A 21,167-nucleotide genomic window follows, 5' to 3' on the forward strand; every position below is an offset into this window, starting at 1 on the left:
ATACTGAGTTGCACCATGATATGGCTGCAAATACAGTTCTATGATAGTTTAGGAAAGCAGTCCATTCATGAATGCTCTCCCAGCCCCACTTCGTACAGGCATTGTTACACAAAGAATGTGCTGTTCTGAGAATGTGTGAATCCAGGACCAGCTTGATGCAACACAGCTCTCTTGCAGACACAGGCTTCTCAGAAATCAGGATCTCCTGTGGAATAAGGCCGGTGGTAGTGCTGCGGTAGCGTTGTCCCGTTCAATTCTCAGCTAGAGCATCTTCTGTGTGGAGATATGCGTGAATGGGCGTACCTTCGTTGAAGGATGTGCGTCAGGGCTGGCAACTCTGCACGTAAAAATCAACTGCCAATCATTAGCGGACTGGAGTTCCGCTGTGGCGACCCCTAACCGGGAAAAGCCGAAAGACACAACAACAATCTCAAATGGGCTTGATGGGAAGGGATAATGTCAAATACAATGGTGTACAGTCTGGTAGTATCAAAATTGCTCTAGCATCACTGCTTGAGTATTATTTGTTCGTGCATGTACTGCTGCCCACTCTGTGATTTACTTTATTTATTCTTTGTTGACCAGGTTAGTTCAACTAGACTAGCAGCCTCTTTTCAGAGGAGAACAGAGGTGGAACTTATACCTCTAGGAGAAATTTGACCAGGGCACTGGGAAACCTCTCCTACTCTTTTCAATAGTTTAATAGGTGCTGTGGGATTTTTAACATCTACCCGAGATATCACTAACCCAAGCAGACAAGACCTCAGTTTAATGCCTTATCCAAAGGACAACTTAGAAATGATGCTCTGGTTCTAAAAATGTATGGGTGAGTATGTTTGAAAACTCACAATCACCACCCCCACCCCCCCAAAAAAAAAAGAAAAACAAGGTTTTCTTCCTCTGTTACTGATTACCCTTTCTGCAGGGGGCAGTGAACCCAAAATAACAATTAAAAAATGAGAGTATTGATTACACATAGAAGTGGACGCCCTTACAAAAATTCCTTTTTTTCTGTTCTACATTTTCCTGATTGGTCTGATAACTGTGCAAAGATGTCAGCATGAGTTTCAAAGGTTTGTGTTTCTCAGTTAGTCAGTGTTTTGCAGGTTTTCCATGCAATTGTGATTCAAAGGATGTAACAAACTTTGTAGATCCAACTGCAATTTCCAAACCAGATAGACATGAAATGCTCAGAGAGCCACTTATTCTGCCTTCCTTTATTAAACGTTACAAATAGCTGCTATGTATTTCTAATTAGAGACATCATACACAGGCAGGGTCAGGCTGCTCTTGAAATAGCTAACATGTTCAAAAGAGCCTCTTTAGGAGTAAAATACTTCACAGGCAGGTGAACAGACTGGTTCAGACAATTTAGAAACCACCTTAAGAAGGAACCGTGGGTTGGTGAATAAAATGACCCAGTCTTTATGAAAAAAGTACAGTTGTGTACACTTACCATAAATGTAGATGTTCGAGTGTATTCACTGTTGCAGTCATCACATTTGGGTTATCTGCTTGCAGTAGCCCTGTCGGCATTGATTAACAAAGTCTTAGGTCCTGCGTCAGTTGCTGTCCCTTCTTCTGTGACGTCAAGTCGTCAGGGGTAAAAAAAAACATGCAGCCGACACCATTACATCAGTTTTTCTTGCCCCAGATGTCAGTGACTCCCTAATGGGAAGCAATTAAATCTATAAATATACAAGGTTATACCTCCAATAAAAAAGCAAATGCACCAAAAAGCTTTTAAACATAGTAAAGTAGAGTAGAGGTATAGCCAAAAGAAGTAAGGGGGCTGGAGGGAGGGTAACCAGGACTGCAACAGTGAATACACTCAAACATCTACATTTATGGTAAGTGTAAACAACTGTACTATGCTCTTCGTGTTTCACTGTTGCAGTCATCACATTTGGATAGATTCCCAAAGCTAAGGATGGGAGGAGGAATTTAGATAGCATTAGGACCAGCAAGACTGCAGTGGCAAAGCCAGCTCTGGATATAGAGAAAATTGGCAGATGGTAATGCTTGGTGAAAGTATATACAGAACTCCAGGTAGCAGCTTCTAGGATGTCCCTGGTAAGGATGCCTCTGAGAAAGGCTGTAGAGGTAGATGCAGCCCTGGTTGAGTGGGGTCTAATCCCCTGTGGGATAGGTTTTCCATGGTGCTCGTAGCAGAAATGAATGCAACGGCCTATCCATTTGGAAATGGTTTGCTTTGAAATAGCCTTCCCCTTTGCCCCTGCAGCAAATGCCACCAGCAGTTGGTCAGATTTCCTTGGGTTCAGTCCTGCCCAAGTAGAATCTAATTTGTCTGTGCAAATCTAAGGAGTGCAGTATCCGTTCCCCTTTGTTTTGTGGATTAGGAAAGAAGGTTGGCAAATGAATGGACTTATTGAGGGCCACACTGGATACCACACCTTGGGCATGAAGGAGGGATTGGTCCAGAGAGACACCCTGTCCGCATGAAAGATGATGAAAGGCTCCACTGCCATGAGGGCCTGTAATTCAGATACCCTTCTTCCTGAAGTGATTGTAAAAGGAAAGCTGTTTTCCAAGAAAGGAATTTTAAGTCTGCAGTAGCAGCTGGCTCGAAAGGAGGAGTGAGTTTTTCCAATATAAAGTTAAGGTCCTAAGCTGGAGTTGGAAGTCTCCTGGGTGGTCATAATTTTTTGGCCCCTTTGAGGAACTGCTTGAGCAGTGGATGAGAGAAGAGGGGAGGGTCTGTGCTATAATGAGCTGAAATGACTGAGGTGTGAATTTTGATCGAGGAGAAAGACAGGCCCTTGTGAAGCATCTCAGTTAAGTATTGTAAAATCTGAGGTAAATTGGGCACTGCTGTGGTCATCCCTTGAGATTGGTTCCAGGCACAAAATCTTTTTCATTTTTCAGCGTAAGATTTTCTAGTACTAGACCTCCTTGCCTCTAAAATGATATCCATCACTGGTTTACTGAGGGATAGTAGAGGAGAGATTAGGTAATTAACAAGGCTGCAAGGTTCAATGTCTGAAGCTGAGGGTGCAGGATCTGGCTCTCCTGCTGACACAATAGGGTAGGAGTCTGAGGCAGGTGCCATGGGGCCAACAGTGACACAATGCGCAAGAGGGGGTACCAGTGTTGGCGTGGCCAATCTGGTGCAATCAAAATCGTCCTTGGGTTGTCTTGTTTGATTTTAAGTAGTACTTTGGAGAGCAGAGGCAGAGGAGGAAAGACATAAACTGATAGTTTTTTCCAGCTGAACGACAGAGCATCCACTTTCCAAGCTTGTTTGTGGGAGCCCTTGTGCAAAATTTGTCCAATTGACAGTTCTGGGGGAGGCAAACAGGTCTATATCTGGGCTCCCCCATTTGCTTGTCAACATGTTGAAAATCCTTGGTTCCAGTTTCCACTCGTGTGGGTCCATGAGGTTTCTGCTTAGTTCTTCTGCCAGTGTATTTTGATTTCCTGGCAAGAATTGAGCTTGTAGATGCACTTGGTAGCTCAGGGCTGTCTTCCACAATGCCATGGCTAGTCTGCAGATGGGGTAAGAATGTGTACCTCCCTGCTTGTTTATGTACCATATAACAGTGGTGTTGTCCAGCTTTACCATTAATTGTCCTGGAAGAATGTGGTCCTTGAAGGCTGTCAGAGCATTCTGTACAGCTAACATTTCTTTTTGATTGTTATGCAGGTGCATTTGACTTGGGTTGATTTTCCCTGAATGCACTTCCCTGCCAGGTGAGCTCCCCATGCATAGTCTGATGAGTCTGTTAGGGTTTGGGCGGCAGGGGGTAGTGTGAATGGTAGTCCCTTGTTTTGGTGGCAGGCCTCTGCCCACCAAAGAAACTCAAGGTATGATAGGAATCATTGCTTCTAGATCCTGAGAATGCTGACACCATAGGCTTTTTAGATACCATTGTAGTTTCCTCATATGCAGTCTTGCATATGGAATTAGAAGAATGCAGGAGGCCATGAACCCCCAAGGCTTGTAGCATTTGCCTTGCAGATAGCACGGTTTTTGTGGCCACTTGTTTGAAGTAGGTTGTCAAAGGAATTTGTTTCTCTGGCGTGAGGAAAGCCATCTGGGAAGTTGTATTCAAGCTTACTCCCAAGAATATAATTTGTTGACAGGGTACCAGGTGTGATTTATTTTTGTTTATGGTGTACCCCAGACAAGTTAGCACCCTTTGTACAAAGGCCAGATGATTCAAAAGTATGTCCTGGCTTTCTGCCTGAATTAAACAATCATCCAGGTATGGATATATTTGGATATTTCTTTGCCTGCAAAATGCAATGACTGGGGCTAGGCACTATGTGAATACCCTGGGCACAGTAGATAAGCCAAAGGGCAGTGCAGAGAACTGACAGTGCATGTAGCCTGCTTAAGCACAGGTATCTTCTGCAAGATTCCCTGATTGGGATGTGCAGGTATGCTTCCTTTAAATCTAGTGTTGCCAACCAGGTGTCTTTGCCTATCACAGGGAGCAACTGGTGAAGAGTCAGCATCTTGAATTTTGGAATCACTACAAAGGTGTTTAGAGTAGAAATATCCACGATAGAACGCCATGAACTGTCTTTTCTGGGTACCAGGAAAAGTCTCGAGTACAGACCTTGTCCCTTTTCCTCTTCTGGTACCAACTGAATAGCCCCCATGCTTAGGAGAGAAAGTACTTGCTTTTGGGCCTCTGCCCACTGATTTGGGGGTAGATTGGGCCATCCGCTTGGTGTTGGTAACATGTGGAAGTGAAATCTGTATCCCTCTGACACTATATTTAAAACCCATTTGCCCTGGGTAATGAGTTTGCAGTTCTTTGCACGAAGAGCAATCTTTCCCCCCAAAGGGGCAGTTAGTTGAGAAGTGCTTAGAAGTTTTAAAAAGAAGTCATTGAGACAGTGTACCATAGGGGGGAGTTTTATTTCTCCCAGATTTGGAAGTGGAGGACCCCCACTGCTTAGTCCTGTGCGTACCCTGGGACCAAAGCCTGGGAGCTCTGCTTGATCTGGGTTTGGACTGAGAAGGTCTGGAAGAGGCAGGAAAGGACCAATTCTTGGAAGGCCAATGCCTACTAAACCTTGGAGGTTGTACTTGTAAAAAATCTTTAACAGTTTGCATAGATTTTGCTTTTTCCTCCATCTTTTTAAGGACTTTTTCTGCCTTGTTGCCAAACAGGTGGTCCTGGTTTAAGGGAGCATGCAGTAATTTAGCTTTAACATGATCTCGCAATGATTGCTCCTTAAGCCAAGCATGCCTTCTAAGTACACACCCAGTTACAGCAGCCTTGTAAGATGCCTCTAGTGAATCAAAACCACATTGCAAAATATGTTTTCCAACTTGTTCAGCTGAGTGCAATAAATCCTGTAAATCCTTATTTTCAGCACAATCAGGAATCAACATCATTTTCTGTTTAAGCAATCCAATAACATGCTGCTGATACCTTAACATATGAAACTGGCAGTTTAAGGCCCAAATGGTCAAAGTTGCAGAACTGTATACCTTTTTACCCCATCTATCCAGCACCCTGGAGTCTCTATCAGAGGGGGTAGTATTTTTGGCAGGTAGTAGCTTTAATACCCTTGGGTCCCTGTGAAATGGTCTCTGGATCCACAGTAGGATTTTTAAAAAGGAACTAATGAGAATCAGGGACCCTGTAATATCTGTCAGGTTTTCTGGGAGCAGGAGGTAATGAGTCAAAGGCCACGCTAGATTCCAAAAAGGCATCATCAACAATGTCTAGTACAGGAGGAATGGCTAAAGGCCTGTGCTGGGGCAGAAGTAAGAAATCCCCAAGCCTCTTTTTAGAATCAGGATTTTTCTGATTAGGCACAAAACCAACAGTGAGGTACGTCGTGGTCAGGGCCTAGGCAAGGAACACAGTACGAATGAAAATCTTTATGAGGCATTTGCTTTCCACAAGTTGTTGTTGTACCTTTTGGCTTTTCCCGGTTGGGGTTGCCACAGTGGAACTCCGGTCCAGTAATGATTGGCAGTAGATTTTTACGTACCGACTTGCCAAGCCTGACACACAACCTTTAACGAAGGTACGAACATTCATGCAGGTCTCCACACAGAAGACGCTTTTTTAGCTGAGAATCGAACAGGATGTCTTACTGTGAGGCTACAACGCTACCGCAGAACCACCACCGCAGCACAAGTAATGCAATTATTTACTTTTAATGACATCGGTTAAGAGCAAGAAAAAGTTTCCCCAATGGGGTACTTAGCTTTTAGTTGAAGATTTTGGTTCTGAAACTCGAAAATGAAAATTTCAGGAGTTCTCCAACCGGCACTTGCGAACTGCTTCTGCTTTGGGCACTGCACAGCAAGAAAGACTGATGTAATGGCATTGGCTGCATGTTTTATACCCCTGACGACCTGACGTCACGGAAGAAGGGACAGCAACTGACGCAGAACCCAAGACTTTGTTAATCAGGCCGACTGAGGGCTACTGCAAGCAGATAACTCAAATGTGTTGACTGCAACAGTGAAACACGAAGAACATCATGAAATACTGTTAATGGTTTTGTTGTCCAGAGAGTACCTAACTTGCAGAATGACATAACTGCGTTAACCAGCTACTAGAAAGAAAGTGTTTCAAGATGAGAAACATACGTAAAAGATGATACAAGTTTCAAAAGTTAAGGACAGCCTTTCCAAAACAAAATCTACATCTAAGTCTAGTAATGGGGTAGAATATAAATGGGTAAGTAGAGGTGAGAATACTTCCAAGAAAAGATAGTTGTTCCAAAACTGGGCTACTGTGATGTCAACATGAAACTGAAATAATGAAAAACTGAACCTTATATGGAGTATCTCAATACAGAACTGGACAAAGACAGCGACTAACCAAGGATGAAAGATACATACAAGAAAAGAGATTAAAGCTCCTTGCTATTAACCCAGAGTGTGACCCTATTCCACTTCAATGAGTAAGCCGACTTCCTCATAGCCAGAAGGACCAAAGAATCTTTAAAAATATACCATATCTGGCTAATACCCTGGCCTCAGCAGCAAGGGCAAGCAGCTTCAGCATCAACAGGGAAGGGTGGACTGTCCAGCCCTGTGTCCTTGCAAAAACTGTAAAACTGCAAAGTGTGGGTTGGACCAAATGCTGGAAAACAAGAAGCCAAATTTGACGATTCTAGTATGGCTTTAACAGAATCATGAATACCTCCCCCCTTTCTGAGACATCAGGAAGACCTGCTGAATAAGATGGGCTAATAAGAAGCATAAACTTCTTGCTCCACAGGTTTATAGGTAGGTACTAGGCTATCTGCCCAAAGGCATTTATAAGCCTAGCCAGAATGTGTTGGCTTTCACTGCCACTTTAGATTAGTTCCCTGTGCCTCTGTCCAGCAGAGTAACTGAAGTGATCCCCGGGGTAAACCTTCTGTTTCCCATCCACTCGTCACGGTTTCTCTTGAAAAGGGTTAGCGAGGAGCTCTGCCTAATGCAGACTGGAATCTTGTTCCAGAGAATGGGAAGTCTCTGGGACAGGAATCTATCCCCTCCAGCACGGCCTATTTATTGTTGTGGTGAGGTTTAGATCCCTAGAGAGTGTGGCTCGAGGGGATATGGTTTTCTTTAGGTGGAGCATGTCCATCAATTCTGGGATGGACATGGCCTTATATGTCAGGCAGAGATCACCTCTGAGTAGGAGGTATGCAACCGAGTACAGCTGGAGTTTCTTTAGTCGAGCATCTGTTTGTGGTCTTTCCAGCTGTTGCAGGTGTCTTTGTAAGGTACATCCCAAATGGGGCGTTGTACTCTATGATGGGTCTTGTGAGTGATGCATAGAGGGGGTCAATAACCTCTTTTAATCTGGATGCAAACCATTTTGCGATTAAGTGGGCCACATAGAAGGATTTTCTAACTACTTTGGCAACGTGATTATCAAAGGACAGGTTACTACCTACTTGGGTCCCCGATCCCTTATTACATCTTCCATATTTAGGGTCTACCACCTATGAGGTAGTTTGTGGGTATGACTATGCACTTTTTGGCATTTAGCTTGAGGCCATGGTTTTGACACCAGGTATCGGTCTCAGTGAGATCCTTTTGGAGGATGTCTGTGTCCGCTGGAGAGTCAATTATAGCCCCTAGTTTGCAGCCGTCTGCGAACTTGGTAGCCATAGTCCTTCTGTGCTTGCCTGTACTTCTGAGAAGTACATGCTGAACAGGAGGGGTCCTAGGATTGAGCCTTGGGGAACGCCACTTGTAACCGGTTTAGAGTCAGATCTAGCTCCCGCAACTCTTACCATGTGGGTTCTGTCTGTGAGCCAGTTGGCAACCCATCTCGTGACATAGGGGTTTATGTTCAGGCTGGTGAGCTTGTCTATAATACCTGAATGGGGAATGGTGTTGAAGGCCTTTGCGAGGTCTAGGTAGGCTGTGTGGACCACATTTTCTTCATCTAAAGCCTTCGTAACTGTCTCAAAGAAGTCCACCAGGTTTAGGAGGCATGATCTGCCCTTAACAAAGGCAAACTGGGTAGGGTCGAGTGTTTGGAGGTTCCCAATGTCTCTGTTTATGAGATCCACGATGATATGCTCCATAGTCTTGCAGACCAAGCTAGTTAGGCTTATAGGGAGATAGTTGCCGGGGTCTGTTGTGGCTCCACCTTTGTGGAGTGGAATAACCGTTGCTGTGCGTCACTCTATGGGCATGTAGCCTGTGGAGAGGCTGAGTTTGAACAGTGTGTTTAGGTGAGGGGTTAGTTCATCTTTGAGCTCATGTAGGACGGCAGCCTGGGACACCGTCTGGTCCCATTGATGAGGTTATTGGTTTTGGAGAGGGCTGTTTTAACCTGAGTGTCTGTGATTTCAGGGGCACTACATTCTTCTGGTATGGTTATGGGCCCTTTTGGGGGTGAGAGGGGGGTGAAGTTTGCACTGAACCGGTCTGCCAGAAGGTTGGCGATATCGGTCGGTTCAGTGCATTTTTTGCCATTCTGCACTAACTCCGAGCAGATCTGAGAATTGCCACTAAGATTCGTGACATAGCTAAAGAATGCCTTGGAGTTATCTTTGGAGTCCTTGGCAATTTTTCTTTCGAAGCTAGGTTTGGATGATTTTATGAGGGATCGTAGTTTCTTACTGATACTGATCAGGGATGTCTTCCCTTCTTGGGATTTTACTCTTTTTTTGTACTAGTTTCCTCCTTCTATTGTATAGCATGTTTATGGCAGGGTTCCACCAGACTGCTTTCCTTTTCTTGGAGGAGTGATTCTTGGTTTTGCTTGGGATAGCGTGATCCATGCATTCTTGTAGGTGCCTGTAGAGTGCATCAGTAAATGATTTTTCAGCTTGCTCAGCATTATTCTTTAGCATGAGGGCTTTGAAACTTTCCACCTCGGTCTAAGGTAACATGAAGTTTGCTTTTCAAACGTTTTTCACGGTGGTTTCTTTGACCGGGGGTGGGGGTGGAATGTGGATATCCAGAGTGATTAGTTTATGGTCAGATCTAACCAGCAAAGGGTTGACCTCTGGTGTGGAACACCGGTCGCCCATGTAGGTGATGACCAGGTCCAATATGTTGTCACTTCTGGTGGGGGTGTTGACCAGATGATCCAGGGCATTTGAGTTTATAAATTCTAGGAAATGTTGGGCAAAGGAGTTAGTACTTACGTAGTTCTCCCAGTTAATGTTTGGGTAATTGAAATCACCTAATATCAGGGTATTTGGCAGGACCTTTATGTTTCCCAATGTTTCCAGAAATGCAGAATGGGGGTCCTGGGACATGGTGGGTGATCTGTAGCAAGCTACAATTTGAATTGCAGTTTTGCCTGTTGTTAGTTGCACGTGGATGATCTCTGAAGCATCATGCTGTGCCACTAACCTGGAGGTGTGGGCATCCTTGATTAATATGGATACGCCCCCGCCTTTTGTATTTCGGTCCGGGTTTGTGGCCAAAATGTATGGTATGAGTTGTAGCCTGGTAGTGCTGGGGTGCAATCTGAAGCCTTAAACCAGGTTTCTGTTACTGCACATATATTGATTTTCTTCATACTGAGGAGTGCCTCATGTCCGTGCATTCTGAGGTTTAGAATTCTGGCACTGAGTAGCATTACCCTCAGCTTTTTGTTACTTGTGCTATTTATGGCGGTGGGTTTGTCTTTTGAGCCTTGCCTAAAAAGGCACTATGGGGGTGGCAAGACCCTTGGCCAGTATTCGAAAGCCTAAGGGTGACAGGTGCAAGCCGTCTCTAGTGAAGCAGCGTGGCTTGTCAAGCATGTCATCCCAGGCTGACAGACACTGGATCCCCTTTGAATGATACCAGAAGCCTACCCAATTGTTAAAATTGATAATTTTTTCTTTACACCGTGGTATCATTCTTGGTGAGGGCAGGATGCTACTCAGGGTGAGGGTCATACCGGCCATGTCTCTCTTCATGTAGTCCAGGGAGGTACGGCTCAGGTCATTCACACCAACATGGACAATGACAGAGTCATATTTGTACTTGTTTTGGAGTGACCTGAGTGTGTGGGTTATGTGGTGGATCCTGGCACCCAACAGGCAGCTGACAGTAACCTTCTCCTTGTTCAGCCTAGTGAGTGGGACGTCAGTGTGCCTGACTACAGAGTCACCAATTACTAGTGTGTTGGGTATGTTCTTTTGCCTTAAGGGCTGTGATTACATGGCAGACTGGTTTTGTGAAGTATGTGTTTCATGGTTTGTGTTGAGGGGGATGGAGTTTGCTTGGATGTCTGCTTTGGAGGTCTCTGTCGCTTTTGCAGATTTTATTTAGAGCCTCCGAGTATGTTTTCGTGTATTTGTGTGTGTCTGTTGTCAGTGCTGGTTTCATAGGTTTATGTGAGACTGGTGGTGTGATGCAAGTAATTCCCTTCTCCTCCTGACTGTCTGGTCCAGTCTTGGGTTGAGAGAGCTTAGCCTCCAGTTTGGCTGTATAATTGCATCTCTCGCATGTATTAGTGTTTGGTGGTAGGAGGAGAAAGCTGTCTGTGTACATGGGGCAGTTGTAACATTGCCTCAAAATGCCCAGATTCACCAGTTGGACCGGACAGTACATTTGAAACTGCCCTTTGGACATGCCTGGACAGGTACAGTGAACTGTTTTACTGATTGGCTGGTAATGTTGAATAGACAGCCTTGTCCTTCCCTACAGTATTGGGGGGTCTAGTGCTAAGGTTTATTAGTGCTTGCTATGAGTTTTGAGCAAGTGCCGGGCTGAGAAGTGAATGGTTTGAGTGCTTAAGTTGAAAGTTTGTCTAGTTCCAAGGAAAAAATTGAAGAGTAGACTTTGTGGAGCTGGAAATAGTTATATCTTGGCTAACCAGCACGCAAAACCGCACAAACACGGGTTTTATACCAGGGAAATGAAAGCTAGAGAAATTAGCCCAAAATGGTCATTAAACTACTAATTTCTGGGCTGAAACCACTCCTCCAGGGACAGATAGGCTGCTCAAAGCTCCCTCTCTCATAAGTGAGCAGAGAAATTTCCTTCTATCCAAGTAAGGTATGGGCAAACACAGAAACTTGTAACACAGCCCCGAATTCAGCACTAACATGAAAACTGGACTAAACTAACTTAGAAAGGTGGGAAAACAAGTTTTTTTTTTCCAGAAAATAAAGCAGATACAATCAAAAAAACACTTTAAATGCACAGAAATGGCTATCACACTTCAGTGTGTAGCCTACAACAGTTAAACAGGTAATTTAAACACAAAAATGACTTTGTTAAAGTGCAGGCAGTAAAATAAGTACAATATGTAGCTTAAACAAGCTTTTTAAATCACAGAAACTCTAACAAATCAGCGTTTTAGGCAGAATTAGCTAAGGGCAGCAAGAAAATGCAGAACAATGATACTTGATCACTCCAAAGTCTCTCATTTGTCTCTCTGCTGCTGTTGAACTCTGCAGGGCACCAGGCAGGAGCTTGCTGAGCTGTATACAAGTGCAAAAACCTTGAAAATGCAGGTTTTATAGCAGGGAAATGAAAGAGATAGAAATTAGCCCAAAATGGCCAATAAACTACTAATGTCTGGGCTGAAACCGCTCCTCCAGGAACAGATAGGCTGCTCAAAGCTCCCCTCTCTCACAGGTGAACAAAGAAACTTCATTCTATACAAGTAAGGTATGGGCAAACACAGAAACTTGTAACACAGCCCTGAATTCAGCACTAACCTGAAAACTTGTCTATACTAGCTTAGAAAGGCAGGAAAACAAGTACATATTTTTTTCAGAAAATAAAGAAGATACAGTCAAAAAAAACACTTTAAATGCACATAAATGGCTATCACACTTGTGTGGGTAGCCTAAAACAGATAAACAGGTAATTTAAACACAAAAACAACTTTGTTAAAGTGCAGGCAGTAAAATAAGTATAATGTGTAGCTGAAACAAGCTTTTTAAATCACAGAAACTCTAAAAAAATCGGCGTTTTGAGTGGAATTAGCTAAAGGCAGCAAGAAAATGCAGGAAAAATGATACTTAATCATGCCAAAGTTTCTCTCTTGTCTCTCTGCTGCTGTAGAGCTCTGCAGGGCACCAAGCAGAAGCTTGCTGAGCTGTATACAAGCACAAAAACCTTGCAAATCCTCCTGGGACAGATAGGCTGCTCAAAGCTCCCCTCTCTCACAAGTGAGGAGAAACTTCCTTCTATCCAAGTAAGGTATGGGCAAACACAGAAACTTGTAACACAGCCCTAAATTCAGCACTAACCTGAAAACTGGACTATACTAGCTTAGAAAGGCGAGAAAGCCACAAGGTCTGGACCTCCCTAACCCAATTCATGTATAACTTGGACAATTGGATGGGAAACAGGAAATTCATCCCTGGTTTGGTACCCATGGAGATAGGCAGCCTGTAAATTGTTCATCTCCCAGGCCCCTGCTTGTAAATGGTTCATCTCAAGTTCCTGCTTACACTTATCAAGGATACTACAGCTTGTCAGAGTTTTGAGATGCATGGCTATGATTAAAAAAGGCCTTTGGGGTCATTACCCTAGTACACATCTATGAACCTGTGACCATATAACCATAGCTGCAATAACTGTGTTTTACAGACTTGCAAACAAATCTGTTTCAGGAATGCCCCATTTCCCCAAAAATCTCTTCCAGAATGCCATGTTTAATTTCCATTAATCATCCAAGGATCTAACACTGTTAAGGATGTGTACTTTCATATTACTGTCAGGCAACAACTGTAAGCTGATGGCCCAGTCTCACAGAACTCATCTCCTTAGTGCATTCTAACCAGTTTATAGATGGAGGACGACAACAGAAGGTTGTCTCCCTGGAGCAATAATGAGCCAGAAGGAGAAAATCTTTGAAGGATTGGAGACTGAGGTGGACTGCTCCTCAACTCCGGCAGCATAATGTGAAAACTTAGTTCCAGACAAGATCACATCCCTCTGATCAGCAAAGAGCAAAAGTGTGCTCTCCACTATCCAAGCTTAAAGGTGTCTGGCCCAAATGTCTCCAAGAGCAACCTGAGGAGAAGTAAAAAACCTTGTAAAGAGCAGATGTGTCCCATCCACCAACTCCATTTCTGCAAAATTTTGGAATATCGGGATTCTGATGTTTGAGGTTGTTCAAATGCTGACTATATCAAGATACTAGAGATCACTGGTTGATTCTCATATTCAACTTTCTCTTCTCTCCCTCTCTTTAGATTGGAGTTAGAATGATCAGTTAGATAGGTGGTGTTTCTTGTCCCATAACTATGGTCTGAGAATAATACACCCTTGACAGTCCTCAATTTCAAATCTTTAAGGCATTTAAAAGTCCTTACCTGGTCACCTCCTGTAAACCTATTAACACAGAGAATGTAGTTTTAATACATTCAACTTTTCACTGCAATTCAGATGTTTTACTGAAACCATCTTCTTTGTAAAGGATTTTTGCATTCTCTCTATTTTAACATCCTTCACCAAATACATAAGAAAACTACTAGAGTAATTAATAATATGCCTTATCTCTTTTGTATGCAGTGGAACTAAACTATTCTCATTCCGGGTGCAAAGCAGAGTTCGGTTTCGACACTTAAACACTTCTTTTCCAAGTCAGATAAAAACAATTCTGTTCAACGCCAGATATAAACCAAGTATATAGGACTGAAAATCCTAGGACAACCATTCACTTTAAGGGCTTGTGTTGTTTCCCGCCATGGATTGTATTTAAACTTGTTTTTTAGAGCTGCAATTGGTCTGATGAAGCTATTAGCGAAAGTGCTCACCAACTGTCTATGTGCACGTAATAAAAATATTTATATCTTTTACTGGACTCTGTGGATTTCGTGAATGGTTGTCCTAGGATTTTCAGTCCTATATACTTGGTTTATATCTGGCGTTGAACAGAATTGTTTTTATCTGACTTGGAACAGAAGTGTTTAAGTGTCGAAACCGAACTCTGCTTTGCACCCGGTACTTTTGTTTGACTTTATTTTATTGTTGCTGCTTACTGGGTGCATTCACTCCGTGTGGACCTATTTTTTATTCTCATTTTTATCACTAAATGTTATTTTCTTAAAATTCAGCAAACACATGTTTAGAACATTTCCAGTTAAGTCAAAACAGAAGTCGACTTAACCTGCACTCCCAGATTCCTGAATTCACTATAGACTTTGTCTACAAATGTGGTAGCACAAAGTAAAACCCATTAACATATGCACTTTTAATGGTGATCTTGTACAGGCTTCACCTTGTCATGCAAGACTCCAGCACTGTTTACTCACCAATACAGGTATTATCCTCAAGCAATCTTCGATCACCACGACATGAACATTTCACCCGCCCTTCTGCAGTAACGAGGCAGAGATCCTGGCAAGTACCATTATTCACTCGGCAAGGGGACAACTCACCTAGATAACATGAAGGCACAGGAGTGTTACATACTGCATTCAAGGAATACATGCATAAGCATATATGCGTAAATTCATACACCTATTACCCTTTCTCATGTGAAAAATTAAGCAATACAATACTATACACCACTCCAGTTAAATGCAAATATTGTCCACATTTTGCCTTACAAATTAGATACAGCTTCATCCAAATTCCTCAGGATTGAATTCATCCTTAAGTATATTAAAATAAATATGAAATTGCAGCAAGAAAAATAAAACATTTACCATAACAGAAGGTGACAAATGAAAATTCCACCTTAGAGTTAAAAAAAAATCTATTTTTTCACTTTGTCTCAGTTTTCTGAGTTATTTTAACACATCAAAATCACTCTGACTGATTCTTATAGAATTTTAATAAGTTTTCTGCAAAATGCCCATCAATGGCACGTCCTTCTATGTGGCACACCTCATCATAAAAGGGTTCTCATCCAGGAAAAAAGAGGTCATTGTTCCCCTCTACTTGTCACTCATTAGACCCATTATAGAGTACAGCGCCCCTTTTGGAATGTACCTCACAAGACATCTGCAGCAGCTGGAAAGGCCACAGAAGTACCTCACAAAATGGATTACTGGCCTCAAACAAATAACCTACACTGACCGCCTCAAAAAACTCCAGCTTTACTCCGTAGCATATCACCTACTCCGAGGTGATCTCTGCCTAACACATAAAGCTATATCAAACCCACAGCTGTTGGACATGCTGCAGCTAAAGAAATCCCAATCCCTCCAAGCTACATGCTCTAGGGACCTAAACCTTGTCACCACAATAAACAGGACATGCAGGAGGGATAGATTCCTGTCCCAGAGACTTCCTACACTCTGGAACAAGCTACTCATCTATGTCAAGCAAAGTTCTTTATTAGCACTCTTCAATAAAAATCTTGATGAGTGGATGGGAAATAGGAAATACACCCCAGGAATCACTTCTGTGTCTCTGCTGGACAGTGGCACAGGAAAATAACTTTCTTGGGTGGCGTAAGCTATGTCAACTTGCTGGCTAGGCCTATGTAGGCCCTTGGGCCAATAGCCTAGTACCTACCTATGAACCTATGGGGCTTGATATATTAATGTGATCTTATTTTTCTTCAAGCCTGTTTCCATAATCCATTTCAAGTCTCGCATATATGAGCCATACTAGGGTGTATTCCCATGCCATTAACATATAATGGGATTAGTGTCAGTCACTGTCATCTTATATCTCAGGGTGTATTTTACAGTATACTAAGGAATTAGACAGCTGCAACTTGAAAAGTTGCTGAGCTGCAGGCCTTTGTTCAAAGTATCTTTTTGTAGTCCACAATGAATTAACAGCTCCTCCCACTACACTTTGGTAAATGTGCTGATATTTTACAATAATTACAAGAAAAAAATATTTTTTTGACTTTTCTCTAAATGTTACAGACATCTTTGATGCTGCATTCAAGTCACCTTAAAATATATTGTATAAACAACAAACATTTACACTTTTAAAGCTTAGTATTTCATTGCTGTGATGCTGCTTACGTAAATTTGTTAAGAGAGTTGACAACTGCCTTTAAATCACTGACTGATCTAATTGCTCTGTTTTGCTATGAAAGGCATGGCTACATTAGCAAAAGCTGTGAATCAGTACAAGCTCTCTTTCTCTCTGCAATAAATACAATGGAAGACAGTCACACCTATCTCTATTGTTTACAGCAGTCTGAGCGCCTGACTACAAATTTCTCTGTGTGGTACATAATGCAGGTGCAGACAAATTCCTCTGCAACTTATGTGAGAAGTTAAGCTTCAAAAAGTGGAAGTACAAGCAGGTTTCAGGTACCTACACAGTAATGGAACCATACTGTAGGGAGAAAAGCAAGCTAAAAGTTGAGTTAAAGTGTAGGGGAAGGTGGAGTTTTCCTTTAAGTGTTCCAGGTTTTACAGTGCTGGATGGGTTATGCATTTTTCTCAGACATTAGCCAAATCTACAAGGATACCCCCCCCCACAAAAGGAAGCGGTAAGACACAGCCTATGATGCAGATGTATGCAAGCTAGGCATACTGTGATGGGCTATTTCCAGAATCAGACGCCATAAAAGGCAGCTTCCAAAACTTACAAGCCAGACCGATATAACATGGGAATCCATAACATTACCACAAAGCAAAAGTACCAGTTCAATCTATACAACCCTCAAGCTATGGCAGTAACAGAGATGGAGAGAGAAGCTGCTCCTCCACAGATGAAACACCATAACAGAATTAGGCAACACACAGGCTTCACAAACATGCTCCAGTCTGGTCAGTTACAATTCTGGCAGACTAGACAGCAATGTAAAAGAACCAACCATATAATTATGTCATGTTGTAATCAGGACTTTTCCAGGTTTTGGCAAACAATACAGATAAAACAAAAGACAAATTCCCTCACTGTTGGAAAGACAGAACCACCAGCATGGCTGATCCCGCTCTCACCAATACCAAGGATGAGGAGGAATAACTTGGGTAGGCTATAAGGGGAAGCTAACTGGTTTACAGACATGGCAGGAAATAGCTTTCTGAAAAACTGAAAAAAAGCTGCACTCTTCTCCTGTCTTGTTTTCTGTAACCCATTTTAAGAATGACACTAAGAAATAAAGTGAAAAATCTGACCGTATTCCAAAGATTGTAGTCAAAAAACCAACATCAAAGCATCATAGTTTGTTATCCTGCAACCATGACTTTCCCCTGGCAAAAAGCCAGATCTAATGTATCATTCTGCTGGAGGAACATGGCTTAGTATCCCCATTCAGCAGATTTTCACACGACCTAGCACACAATGAAAGAAAAGAGCAATATGAAAATGAGAGAGGGATGCCATTGTGAAGAAGGGGATGGTTCAGTGATATACTTCACTGAAAGTATGTCGCACAACTGTTCTACGTCATGATGTCCGCCTGCAGTGATCTACTTCATTGAAAGTATGTCACACAACTGTTCTACATGTCATGATGTCCGCCTGCAGTGATCTGCTTCACTGAAAGTATGTCACAACTGTTCTACATGTCATGATTTCCGCCTGCAGTGATCTACTTCACTGAAAGTATGTCACACAACTGTTCTACATGTCATGATGTCCACCTGCAGTGATCTACTTCACTGAAAGTATGTCACAAGTGTTCTACATGTCATGATGTCCACCTGCAGTGATCTACTTCACAAAGTATGTCACACAACTGTTCTACATGTCATGATGTCCACCTGCAGTGATCTACTTCACTGAAAGTATGTCACACAACTGTTCCTCATGTCACGATGTCCACCTGCAGTGATCTACTTCACTGAAAGTATGTCACACAACTGTTCTACATGTCATGATGTCCACCTGCAGTGATCTACTTCACAAAGTATGTCACACAACTGTTCTACATGTCATGATGTCCGCCTGCATGCTGTTAGGTGAATGAAGTACTATGAAAGCATGCAGAATGCAAACAGAGGCTTCAGGAATCATCCCTTGGACAAATGCTACTGCAAAACCACCTGCTACTTTGGACAGTGCATCTAACTTGTAGTTAAAACGTTAGCACCTACTGAACATTGTTATACAACATGCACAAAATAGCATCTCAGGTGGGCAGTCATTTTTGCTAATGTTCCTGAAATTCTATGCCTCATAGGTATCACAAAGGTGAACTTTCACTTTTTCATCACTTACAAAGCACCTTATAAGATCACAGTCATACTGATGTCTCACCCCAAACCATCCTAAAGTTGGAAATGCTTGTGAATTTGAAATGAAAATAAATAAATCCAGAAAATAAAATTAGCACAAATGTGCATATTGACAGAACAAGACAGGAGAAAAAGGCTGCAGTTCTGTTATCTCTTCTCGTACACAGCTACATTTGCAAGAAATGGCAGTGGAACACAGCTACAACCCGGACATGAGATGGAGGAACAAAAGAGTACTAAATAAAAAAAGTTATTTATTCACCAGAACGTTCCATGTGAGTTGTTCCATCTCGCCTTCATTCTTCACTGATGGGTTCGGAGCCAATCCCCGGCTCCAACAAGGCCGTTTAGCAAAGCTCAAAGTTTACCGGTAGCTCAAGACCCAGCCCCTTATCCCATGATGCACTGGTGGAATTACCTCAGATGCTGTTTGCTGCTTATACCATATCCTAGTAAAAGAACTACTCTCCCCAGAGAGGAAGAAGCATAGAGAAACTAGGGTGAAGTCAGTCTCCAAGTCAACTGTTAGCTAGGAGGGGGCTGGAGGGAGGGACGTGAGAATGAAGGCGAGATGGAACAACTCACATGGAACGTTATGGTGAGTACATAACTTTTTTATGTGAAGTTGTTCAATCTTGCCATTCATTCTTTACTGATGGGTAGTGTCCCTAGCACCCTAGATCCCGGGTGACTCACAGGAGTACACTTTTCAGGACCGTAGAACCAAAAGAAATCCTGTCCCTGGAGGCCTTATCCACTTTGTAATGAGTGATAAAAGTGTTAGGTTTACACCATGTGGCTGCAGCACAGATGTTAAGGGGTAATTTGGCTTGAAAAGCTGCAGAGGTAGAGACTGCTCTGGTTGAATGAGCCTTCACCTTATGAAATAAAGGCATATTAGCAGATGAATAAGTGTAAGTGATACAATCCGATAGCCACTTAGAAAGAGTTGTTTTAGCCACTGGTCTTCCTTTTCTGGCTTCAGAGAAGGATACAAAAAGCGGGTCTGATTTTCTAATGTCTTTTGTTCTATCCAGATAATATCCAAGTTGCCTGTGAACATCAAGTTTGTGCAGCATGTATTCTAATTTGTTGGTATGGCTGGGGAAAAAACGGGCAACTCAATGACTTGATTGATGTTAAACTCAGAACATACTTTAGGCAAAAAGGAAGGGTTTGTCCTAAGGGATACTCTGTCAGCATTAAAAATCATATAAGGGAGTTTTGCTAGATAATGCTTGAAGCTCTGACACTCTGTGGGTAGAAGTAATTGCCACTAAAAAGATAGTTTTCCATGATAGAAATTTGAGCTCACAAGATGATGCTGGTTCAAATGGGGGAAGAATGATAAGAGATAACATGAAATTCAAATTCCAGGGAGAATGAGGAGTCTTTACTGGAGGCCTCATGTGAAGGGTACCTCTGAGAAACTGGTGAGCCATAATATTTAGTCCGTCACCTAGATGAAATTAGATATAGCAGCCAACTGTACCCGGACAGTAGAAGCTGCTGCTCCTTTGTTAAAAATCTTAGTCAAGAAATCAAAAATGGATGACAACAGAGCATGGTAAGGATAAATGTTCTGGTTTGAAGCCCAAATAGAAAATCTTTTCCATTTAATACAGTACAACTTTCTGGTGGAAGGTTTATGGGAAGCCAATAAGATTTGACTTGTGTCATAAGAAAGATCATGAAGCCTGGCTATGCGGGGAACTGGAGCAGCCAAGCAGTTAGCTTCAGTGACTGCAAGGAAGGATGGAGGTCCCTGACGGGTGTGTCAGAAGGTCGGGAACTGGGTCCAAGATCCATGGATCCTCCAAATGATGATGGTAAAGAAATGGGAACCAAATCTGCTGAGGCCAATGAGGGGCTATAAGACTGACAGACCGTCCCAGTGACTTTGCTTTCTGTAAAAATCTGGGTATCAGCTGAATTGGGGGAAATGCATAGAGAAGACCCGGGGGCCAATCGTGGACGAGTGCATCCCTCGAGGGTCCTCCCAGAGGAGGTATCAGGGCAAAGTAGCTTCTGCATTTGGTGTTGATGTGACTGGCAAAAAGATCGCAGCAAGGCTAGCCCCATCTGCAGAAAATCCTGTCCGCAACCTCTTGTTTGAGGAACCACTCATGGGGCAACAAAATTGCCCTGCTTAGCTTGTCCGCTATAACGTTGGATCTCCCCAGGATGTGCATTGCTAACAGAAAGCGCTGGGATGACACAGCCATCTGCCATAGTCTGAGGGCTTTTCAGCAAAGGAGGTAAGATTTGGTCCCATCCTGTTTGTTCAAGTACCAGACCACTGACATGTTGTCTGTCTGTACTGCAATTGTTCCTAGAGGAAGAGAGTCCTGAAAGTACTGCAATGCCAGAAGTACTGCTCTTATCTCCAGAACTTTGATATGCAGATGTGACTCTTGATCCGTCCATGTGTCTTGGGCAGTCTTTCCCTGAAAATGTCCCCCTCACCCTATAAGGGACGCGGTCCGTGGTCACAGTGGCTACTGGGGGTGGAAGTACAAAGGGGCGTCCTATTGTGACATGAAGAGACATCAACCACCACTGAAGATCCCTCTTGCAAGAAATTGTAATCAGAATCATATGGTCCATTGGCAATTCCTGGTAAGACCATTGGGTGAACAGAAACCATTGAAGAAACCGCA

General features: G+C 42.8%; 1 protein-coding gene across 1 annotated transcript in view; it reads right to left on the reverse strand.

Annotated features, from left to right (window-relative positions):
- The window catches only part of LRP1 (LDL receptor related protein 1), a 2,772,300-nt gene that overhangs the window by 897,594 nt on the left and 1,853,539 nt on the right, over window positions 1-21,167 (reverse strand). The window contains exon 45 of the mRNA XM_044083629.1: window positions 14,665-14,790. Coding sequence (XP_043939564.1) covers window positions 14,665-14,790 — 126 coding nt within the window. The remainder of the gene's footprint in view (window positions 1-14,664; window positions 14,791-21,167) is intronic.

This window comes from Protopterus annectens, chromosome 9.part0, assembly GCF_019279795.1.
Source record: "Protopterus annectens isolate FY-2018-M chromosome 9.part0, PAN1.0, whole genome shotgun sequence".
In the NCBI taxonomy this organism is placed as follows: domain Eukaryota; kingdom Metazoa; phylum Chordata; order Ceratodontiformes; family Protopteridae; genus Protopterus; species Protopterus annectens.